This window comes from Nycticebus coucang, chromosome 19 (assembly GCF_027406575.1).
Source record: "Nycticebus coucang isolate mNycCou1 chromosome 19, mNycCou1.pri, whole genome shotgun sequence".
Classification (NCBI taxonomy): domain Eukaryota; kingdom Metazoa; phylum Chordata; class Mammalia; order Primates; family Lorisidae; genus Nycticebus; species Nycticebus coucang.
Window position 1 is genome coordinate 72,447,117 of NC_069798.1, and position 10,683 is coordinate 72,457,799.

Below are 10,683 nucleotides of genomic sequence, written 5' to 3' on the forward strand. Positions count from 1 at the left end.
GGTTCGGGCCCCTCAAGCCATGGAAAACAGGATACTAATATTACTTTCATTTCCAAATTCTTCTAGAGCAGCTGGTCACTTAAAAAGAACAGCTTTAATAGCCCCTAAATTTCCCTTTCACAGCCCTTACTCGGGGATCTCTGGAGGCCCTTCCATACCATGTTTGTCCCCAAAGAGGACACTTGAGGGCTTGTGCTTGTTATTACCATCCATCTTATCTCAAAGGCACCAAGCCAGATCTGCCACCATGGAACTGACCCATTGATAATCCAGCTTTCAATACATGTACTGGTGTGATAAAATAGAAAATAAATATACTTGCTTAGAAAGCAGGACTTTTAGGGGGAGCAGAGAAATCCCCACAGTGTTCTGACTACCCATGACATATAGAGCCTTCATCAATATCTTGGTGTTTACAAGGGATGAGCTGCCTGCTGGGTGACCCAGGTATCACCCAGGCAAAGGGAGAACAAAAGCTCTTGGCTCTGAAGGTTTTCACAGCCCACCAAAAGTGAGGCTGCTGCGGGGTTCTCCTTCTTCTCATGAAACTCAGGCACCTTTTCTAAGGAAGACTGCCCACGCTTCCTTGCGTGCAGGAAACTGTGGTGACACCCCAGGAGTGTGTGCACTACTAGGCCCATCAGTGCTCATCTTCTGCCCCAGCTTCTTCCACAATGTCCAGCCCACCAGAGGGGCCAAATAATGAGCAGCTGGTGTACACAAAAGGGAAGCCAAGAATTGCATAAAAGCAACCAAACCACAGAATTAGACAAAGCCCTTTACACGTTAGCAGCGTGCACCTTAAATTCCATAAAATATAGAATCTTTTCTGACTTAGTTTGGTTAATCAATAAATATCCCCCTAAGCTGTGATTCAAGGCCTCCTAGACCTACAATAACAACTGCCTAACCCCAAAACTAGGCAGGGGTCAGTCTCTGGGTACATCAAAGTCAAGAACAATCTAAGTGCTGAGTTGAGGGTAAATTGTAAATGGCTAAAGGTCACCAGGAGGTTCCATAGGACTAGCCAGAAGTGCAAGTGCATTCTGTGTTGAAAAGAAGTGTGTGCATGTAGCCAAATGATGTGGACTAGAACATCCATGGCAGCTTTGGTCACCAGGACCAACACTGGAAACAACCCAGACCTCTATCAGCGGGAGGATAGATATGTAAGTTGTGCTTTATACATGCAGCAGAGTTCTAGGCCTTTATAACTAATAAGATCTAATGACATACATAACCTGAATGGATTGCACAGACATCATGTTGAACAAGAGACCAGTGGGCCAGTGTCACCCCATGCAAAACTGGTCTTTGGTGACAGAGGCTCCAGGGGTAATTTTGCTGGGGGTGGGTGCTGACTTACACCAGAGTGCTTTGTATCTTGATCACTCATGTGCACTTTGCTGTCAAACATGGGCACACTCCTTGGCCCCAAAGGAGACTGCCACTGGCCCCAGTGGTCTGGACAGCTTTCTGAAGAGGCAGTGACTTGAGTCTTGAGGCACAGCTGAGTGTTCACAAGTAAGAGCAGGGAAGGATCAGCTTGCTGAGAGGTCTCAGTGGGGGCAGTAAGAATTCAATGTGGGCTGGGCCACAGGGAGAGCCTGGGTGCCCAGGCTGAAGCCATATGTTGCTATGGTGGTTTTCACACTTACTTGTTAAGCTTGAGGTGGAAAGCCTTTTTTCCATTCCAAGTGAAATTCTACACGTGCATTGGATGTGTAGACCACAGAGCAGAAATGCCTGGGTTAGCAATGGGAAGTGGAGTCCTCCCAGACTTCTCTGCCAGCAGCATAGGTTGTGTGGGAGAAATGGACAGGGGAAGGGAAGGTGCTGGGGCAGGGTAGGGCAAGGCTGGGCTGGGAGTAGGCAGGAGAGCGCATCCCTGGGCCTCAGGAACATGGGAAGGGCAGGGAGAGGGAAGAGCCAAAGGTAACCAATGTCATGGCTGTAACAGAAGTGCTCTGGCCCTACTGCCCCTGTTCCAAGCAGCCGGGCCCTAAGACCACCACAAGGAAAGAGGCAGGCGCACCATCCCTGCAGACGCAGAGCTGCCACAGGCATGCTCACCCTTCTCACTGAGCACTATAGGAATCAGGTGATAGCAACAGAAATAGCAATATGAATTCTTAATTCCCAAAGTTTCCCTTCTCTCTTTCCCAAATGAGGCAGTAGTATCAGTCTCCACATCAGCAATGGTGATGCCTGTGTGGTTGGCTTCCAGGGGTCCTCAAACTGCAGCCCGCAGGCCACATGATGCAGTGTGATTGTATTTGTTTCCATTTTGTTTTTTTACTTCAAAATAAGATATGTGCAGTGTGCATAGGAATTTGTTCATAGATTTTTTTTTTAAACTATAGTCCGTCCCTCCAACGGTCTGAGGGACAGTGAACTGGCCCCCTGTTTAAAAAGTTTGAGGACCCCTGAGAGTCTAGGCCAGGTCTCCATTGCTCTCAGAGTGCCTGGGCTCCTCATATGGGAGCTCGTTAGTCCTTCCCACACATGCTGGGAGGCCACGACCTTAACTGCATTTCTCATCAGTGTGTCCCAAAGAAAAATGTAAAGAGCAGTGCTTTGTGTTTAGTACGCACCCAATAATTGTTCCTCAAGTTGAAATCAGATGAGAAAAAACTATTTTACTGATAGCTACTAGTTCAGAAATAATCTGTTAGGGTACTTTAGAAAATAACTATTAATGCTAGTGCCACAGGTCGGTGGGAGAGAAGGTGGGAAACTTTGGAAATTACAAATCTATGTTGTGGTTTCTGCTACCATTAGCAGCTCTTGACTCCTATTGTGCCCAGTGATAGTGTTAGAGCTTCTTAGACTTTGTGTCCTCCAGTCCCCAACATCCCTTCACTTCCCTAAAGTTGGGAGAACTTGGTACTCTTTCTGGAACACCATGGGTTCTCGGAAAGGGCTATATGCCCTGCCCAGCTGGGAGAACCTCAGAGCATTTTGCTGCTCACAGGCTACAGATCCACAAGAGGTCAGCAGCCTCCTGGGGGCAGCAGCACCACCAGTGCCCACCAGACTGACTACCCACTTGGACCCCTTATAAGAGTCTCTTCTAGACATGACTTCCCAAATCAAGTCACTGAACCTGTTTAAACACAGATGTGCACAAATACAACAAAACCGGAATCTTGAAAGGGCGTAGCTGACACACACAAGTGAGTCAAACCATGTCCAGGCAGTTCCCAACTGGCCCATGGGAGGTGAGTGCCCAGCCTGGGCTCTATCCCACCAGCCACCCCACTTAGTTCAAGATAGAAGGCCACATCTCCACAGTGCCAAGGTGGCCAACCACCCCGTCAGCTAGCCATGAGGTCTTGGGGGCTTAAGGAGACATACTGACTTAAAACACTGCACTCTTGGCTGTCTCCAGCAGAATGTGGCTGCCAGACCATCCATCAGCCCACCCATGGGCCCTCCCCCACACTTACCCTCCTAGAAGGTCCAGGTTTAGTGCCTGAGGGCAAGGCCATAGCACTCTTAAAACCAGTCACACTCAAGACTGCCTGCAGTGATTAGAAACTTCCTGTGAATGAGTAGCTCTCATAACTTAATAACTCAATCAAAAGACTACTATTAGAGAAAAGTATGCAGAGCAGACAGTTAAAAATAGATGTACAAATATCCAATAACTATTGACTTAAAAAATACAATTAGAAATACTCTAGTACCTTGTGAAATACAAATTAAAACAATGAGATACTATTTTACTTATCTAATTGGAAAAGAAAGAGAAAATGCCCAGTGCTAAGAGAAGAGAGAGATGGATGGATATAAAACAGTATATGCATATATTAATAAAAGAGACTTTCTAGAAAAAATTTAACAATATGTATTCAAAGCCTTAAAAATGTGCATATCTTAGGTTGCTGTGATCTGTGACACCACCATGGCACTCTGCTGAGGGCATGCTGTGGCTCAGTGAGTAGGGTGCCGGCCCCATATGCCGAGGGCGGTGGGTTCAAACCCAGCCCCGGCCAAACTGCAAAAAAAAAAAAAGTGCATACCTTTCATCCAGTAACTTCAATTCTAGGAATTTGTCCTAAAGAAACAATGAGAGTTGTTCTATTTAATAGAATCAACAATCTTTACATGTTTTATATATGTATATTCTAATATAATCTTCATGTAAAGGCTTAAAAATGTTTTTTGCAGCATTGTTTACTATAGAAAAAACTGACAGTAACCCAAAGATACTGGTTAAATTAATTAAGGTTTCCACATGAGACAGAGTACTATGCAGGCATTTAAAAAAATGTTTTCTAAAAATATTAAGGACATGAAAGAATACGTGAAACCATTGTTAAGTTGGAGGGGAGAAGAAGGCTGTATGATCCTAATTCTGTAGAATGAAAATGTATGCACACATACAGGCATATAAAAAATCAGAATCAACCTGAGCTAGAGTGAGATCCCACCTCTCAAAATAGCAGGGTGTTGTGGCGGGTGCCTATAATCCCAACTACTCAGGAGGCTGAGGTAAGAGAGTTGCTTGAGCCCAGGAGTCTGAGGTTGCTGTGAGCTATAATGCCATAGCACTCTACCGGGGAGACAAAATGAGACTCTGCCTATATAAAAAAAAAAAAATCAGAAGGCCAAGGCCACATTTAGCAGTGGCTCATCTTTGAACAGGAGAATTACCAAAGCTGCTTATTTCTCATTGTGCTTGGCTATGGTTTCTAAATTTTCTATAATGACAAATGTATTTGTTTAGAATCCAAAAAAGCCTCAACACTATTTTAACAAGGAAGCACAAAAAGGATGAAAACCTCCAGTGTTGTTATTCTCCGCCCTACACAGGGGCACTATGGTTCTGGCTCTATATTCTGAATGTATCTATGCACCAAGACAGGCCCCAGAAGATGGCTATAAACACCAACAAGGTCTCAACAGAAGGACTGTGGCCTGGGGAAGGCACTAGGAACAACTCTGCAGGAGAGAGCAGTCAAAGAGGGTCCTCAGGATAGGATAGATATTCAGAGGAAGCATTTCAGGCAGGGGAAGCCAAAACACAGGGGTGAGCCAAAGCACGGGCTGAGATCACAAAGTGGTCATCTATATTCTGGTCCGAAGGAACCCAAGATGGTGCTGGTCATCTAACTCAGGACCACCCACCAGAGGGTCGCCGGCTCCAGTTTGATCCAGTGTTGAGAAGGGACAAACTGTGCTCCTTTAGATTTTTCAAGCATATACAGATGATGGAATTGACAAAATATGCAATTGCACTTCGTTGCTCAAATGAGAATTTATCCCCTGTTACTCTGCCGCTGCAGACTCATCCCCAATCCCAAACTGGCCTTTCTGCTACTTTCTAAAGCAGCCTGGGCATTTGCTCTGGCTTCCCTCAACCTGAAACACCCTGCCCTAAACATCTGCACCATTTCCCCCCCATACACACATGCCTACCCCCACTTCCCATCCCAGACATACGTCTTGTGGAAGGAGAGGCAAAAGTCAAAGGTAAGTGGGGAAAAGGGCAGCCCTAGTACCAGAACTCAGTGATCACACTGCTGGTACAGAGAGAAACAGACGAATCACTGGGATTAAAGTAAAAATGTTTAGGGGCTACATAATAGGGGAGAGCCTCCTGCCCCTGGCATTAGGATCTGACCAGATATGGCAGGTAGTTAATAACAAAAATTCTGAGAGAACCTAAGACAGTTTTCCAACTGGATATTTTAAAATGCCAAAGGACCCCGACCTGCAGTTCTTAACTAAAAGTGCTCTCACATTCATTGCCTCAATTCATCTTGGGAGGTCAACAGAACAAGTATAATGCTCATTTTACAGATGAGATAACTAAGGCTTGGGAAAGTTAATGATTTGTCTGAAAGCTCACAAAGGTAGTAGTTGGTGAACCCAGGCTGGATTCAGCTCTCTAGCTGGCATTTTCCCCACAAATTAACCCATGAGTGTTATGGTGCTATATTTAGGTTTAGGAAAGACATCATTGTCATACAGTTTGCCCCCTATATTTTGACAACAATGGTTCCCTGCAGAGAGTGACTCCAGGGTAACAAATATTAGCTACAGAGGAGTAAGTGGGAGGCTGTGTACAGAGGGAAGGGCCACAAGGACCCTGTAGATAAGCAGTCATGGAGCACAGCACAGCTGCAAGTCTGCAGGGCCCAAGGTGGTGTGGCCCTTCCAAGGACTGCCAAGTACAATCAAAATGCACCTTCTGCCCCCACTCTCCTGAGGGGAGCATCACTGCATCTAAGCTTGAACCTAGCTTGGGGGAGTGGCCACAGCCCTTCTCTGCAGGGAAGAGTTGGAGGAGATAGGTCAGGGAGCACCACAAAGGCAAAGGCAGACTCTTACACTTCCAGTCCACAGGGGGCTAGGACTTCAGAGTGAGGCTTGAGAGGGCACTTCGTATGGATCTGTCCTAGGGCCTGGCAGGGCCTCCGGCCTTAGGAGTCCAGCGCACAGCACATGTGATTGAACACCAGAATGCTCAGTGATTCCCTAAAATTGAATAGCCACTGTAAAGGGGTCACAGAAGAGCAGGCACAAAGCAATGCATGCTGCCCTGGTGAGACCCCATAGACCAGAATCTAAGATATGACATTGTGCCAGTCACAAACCATGTTATTTTTGGATGAGGCCAGGCAATGTATTCATGATCTCCACATTCTCTCTCACAACTGCTCCTGAATCTACAATGACCTCAAAATAAAAAGTCAGCAGAGATCAGATGCCATATGCGTTGGACAGTGCAATTCTAGGAAACAGGCTCCCGCTGAGCTAGAGTCCTCCCACACCCACTCCCGCCGCAGGTTCTCTCCCTCTCATTGCCAACAGCCAGTACACTATATTTGGGGGCATGGGCACTCCTGTGCTCCAGAGGAGAGGGGTGTGAGGTTGGATTACCAGCGTCCAGGGGGAAGGGCAGGATGCAACAGAGATGAGGGTTTCTGAAAAAAGACTATGCAACCCAAGATGAGAAGGAAGCGCTGCAACTCAATGAGAGGTGGTTTGGCCCACTGCTAGGACTACCCCCACCCTCTGAGGACACCCTGGAAAGCCACACCAAAAGCTGGGGAACCCCAGGGAGGGGGTCTGCCCCGCGCTCAAGATATGACCAGAGTTGGGGGCCAGGACCTTGTGCGAGCCTGGGCCTTTTTCCATCACCCTTCACCTCGCTTTACCAAGAACTGGGGTGCACAGAGAAAAAGGGAAGGAGGGCCCCTCGGCTCAAAGACAGTAGCCAAAGGCCTGAGGGACCCCCTCCCACAGGACTCCGAACAACTAACTGCAGCTCCTCTTCGGCTTGCGGGTTCCGCCACCGAGACCCTCACAGACAAAGGCGTCTGCAGTTAAGGAGCCGCCCCCGCAAAGGGCAGAAGCGCCAGATTCTATCAGCCAATTACCCAGACACGCACTGCGACCCGCAAGTTCGGGCACGCTCTGCCCAGGAGCAGGCAGCAGGAGGGGCCCGACACGCCAGGGGGGCGGGGAGTCCCGGTCTGGGCCGCGCCTGTGGAGGGTCTGGGTCGGGGGCCGCGCCCAGGGGGGTCTGGGTCGGGGACATTGAGACCGGTGTCTGGGAGACTCTGGTACTAAGCGCAGGACCTGGGGCTAGGGTATGGGCGGGGGGACCCTGCTCAGGAGCCGGCGGCCAGTCTCCTTGCGGGTAACAAGCCTCTTGGCCGCCTTGGAGGCGGCGTGGCCCGGACCATCCCCCAGCCCAGGCCCCCAGAGGCCCTTCCACGGCCCGGAATCCGAGCAGCCCGTGGCCCCCAGTTCGCCCCGGAAACGCCGCCCTCCCCTCCAATGTGTGGCGCGCCCGGGTCTCCTTTCGCTCGTGGAACAAAAGAGCAGCTCCCTCAGAGCTGGTACAGAACTTGCACGGACCGTCCGATGGCCCTCGGCCCTCTAACCGTCGCGGCCCCAACAGGACCCTCCCAGGGCTGCCAGGCTTTGTGTCCCTCCGGGGTTAGGAAGGACGGCCGGGGTACCCCAGGCACATCCTACAGACCCTGCGCAGCAGCGCACGGCGCCGAGCTCGAAAGTTGTCGCCGGCGCTTGTCGCCTCCCACACTGCCCCAGTCCTCCTCCGCCGAGCGCCCCATTCATTTGCCAGGGGAGGGGATACAGAACGTCCGGAGCGGTCCCGGGTGGGGGGGCTTACCTTGCTCTTGACTTCCACCGCGCTGCAGTCGTAGAAGCGCAAGGTCTGAGACTTGTGAAAACTCCGGTTCATGATTTCGGCCCCGGTCTGCCTCCCTTTCGCCGCGCTGCTCAAGGGCCACAGAGACTCCCTAAGGCGGGATCCCCAGCCTCCAGCCCCCAGCCCCCAGCCAGCGATCGCTCGGCTGCGGGGCTGCTCGGTGTGCGGCGGGCCGGAGCTGGGCTGGCCGCGCGCCTCGGAGACTCCAGGGGCCGCGCGCGGGAGGAGCGCAGGGGACGGCGGCGCGCGCCGCCCCACCTCCTCAGGCTCGGGTCCGCGCCCGGCTCTACACTCCACCTCCCTCGGCCAGCGCCCCACCTCCTCGGTCCCGCGCCCCTCCCTGCGCCCCACCTCTCGGTCCCGCGCCAGCTCTCTCTGCGCCCGCCCCCTCCGCCCGAAGGACCTACCCGCGCCCTGCCCCAGCTGCGACTTGGAGGCCGGTCTCTGGTTGGTGCTCTTTCGTTTCTCCGCCGTACCCGGGTCTGAGTAAGGAAGCTTCGCGTAACCCTAATCCTAAACAGTCTTGTTTTGTTTGTCTCCAGCGGGCGGCCTAGGAAAGGGCCTGAGTTTTGCCTTAGTCTTGGGTAATTATTTGAGAGAACGGTAATGAGGGCCACTGGAGACCTGGTTTCTTAGGGCATCACCTGCCTGTACCATTTGCCGGTTGTTGACGGTGTGGGAGAACAGTGTCAGGGAGGCGGTCTCCTGAGGCACAGTAAATCAGAGGTAGAATTGAAAGAGATAAGGATGAGAAGACAGACTTTTTTTTTTTTTTTTTGAGACAGTCTCACTAAGTCGCCCTCGGTAGAGTGCTGTGACACCATGGCTTACAGCAATCTCAAACTCTTGGGCTTAAGCGATTCTCTTGCCTCAGTCTCCTGAGTAGCTTGGGACTACAGGCGCCCGCCACAACGCTCGGCTATTTTTTTTTTTTTTAATTGTAATTGTCGTTGTTCAGCAGACCGGGCCGGGCTCAAACCCACGAGCCCCGGTGTATGTGGCTGGCGCTGTAACCACTGAGCTAGGGACGCCGAGCCAAGAAAGACTTTTTCTAAGACAGCTAGTATAAAAAAGAAAGTGAGTTAGGTTTGACCCAGCGGTTCTCAATCTGTGGGTCGCGACCCCTTTGGACTGTATTCAAGGTTCACGGCATTAGGAAGGTTGAGAACCACTGGTTAGGAGAAAGAGCCAGCAGCGTCCTCTAGTACTTATTGATCAGGAGGCTTCTGAAAGAGGGGGCTGAAACCAGACACAGTCCTTGCCCTTGAGAAATTTGTGATGACGTTCAGAAGACATAACACTTTTAATTTTTTTTTTTTTTTTGTAGAGACAGAGTCTCACTTTACCGCCTTCAGTAGAGTGCCATGATGTCACAGGACTCACAGCAACCTCTAGCTCTTGGGCTTCAGCGATTCTCCTGCCTCAGCCTCCCAAGCAGCTGGGACTACAGGCGCCCACCACAACGCCCGGCTATTTTTTGGTTGCAGTTCAGCCGGGGCTGGGTTTGAACCCGCCACCCTCCGTATATGGGGCCGGCGCCCTACTCACTGAGCCACAGGCGCCACCCGACATGCCACTTTTTAAAAAAAATTATAAAGTACACTATGTAATTTGCAAGTTATATACTTAGAACTTGTAATTTGCAAGTTATATAGTTAGAAATTTATCGTAAATTCATTGCAAAAGGAAATCTGCAGAATACAGAGAAATGAAAGAAAACAAAAATTATCTGTAGTTATGCTACTAAACCATCAGCTCTGTCAATCTTTTGGTGTATTTTATTTTTCTGCATATATAGTTTGTGATCATGCTGTTTATCCAGTTTTGCAGCTTGGTTTTCACTTCATGGTATATAATAAAGCCTTTTATTCTTAAAAACAATGTTTTCTTTAAAGCTACGTATATAAATATAGGCATAATTTGTAATTACTCCATTTTTGGATATTTAAGATTTTCCATTGTTTAGGTTTTATATAATGCTTTGAATTCACTTATATCTGATTATTTCTTTAAAATCAATTTCTAAAAGAATTACTGGGCCATAAATGAAACATATCTCTAAAACCTTTCATGTAGATTGCTAAATTACATTCTGCAAAATTTAATTTTCATTTAATTTTGCTAAATATTTACCCTGTTAGATGCCAAGGAGTTAGCGTCAGGGACTATCATTATAAAGGTGAAGAATTATAATCCCTGTCCTAAAGGGAAACAACAGAGTGGCCAGAGGACTAGATATGGACAGAGTTCCAAAACAAGGCACATGTGAAGTAAACAAGCAAATGAAAAATGCCAAGAGATGTATCCTTGGCAAGCAGAGTGGACAGAGGTGGTGACATTTTTTCAGGGGAAATTTCCTAAACTTCATGCAGATTATTGGGCTTGAGAAAAGTCACAGAATCGTTTATGACTGCAGGCTGCTCTGCCGCAGCGGGTAGGAGAAGCCCAGGAGCATCCTACTCCAACCCAGACATTTTAAGGGCCTGTGGGGC

At 49.0% G+C, this 10,683-nt stretch overlaps 1 protein-coding gene across 1 annotated transcript in view; it reads right to left on the reverse strand.

The window, feature by feature from the left end:
- PARD6G (par-6 family cell polarity regulator gamma) overlaps positions 1-8,416 on the reverse strand; it is a 98,221-nt gene extending 89,805 nt beyond the window's left edge. Inside the window, exon 1 of the mRNA XM_053571962.1 lies at positions 8,153-8,416. Within this exon, the coding sequence (XP_053427937.1) occupies positions 8,153-8,224 (72 nt within the window). The 5' untranslated portion in view covers positions 8,225-8,416. The remainder of the gene's footprint in view (positions 1-8,152) is intronic.
- Positions 8,417-10,683: the final 2,267 nt, after the last annotated feature.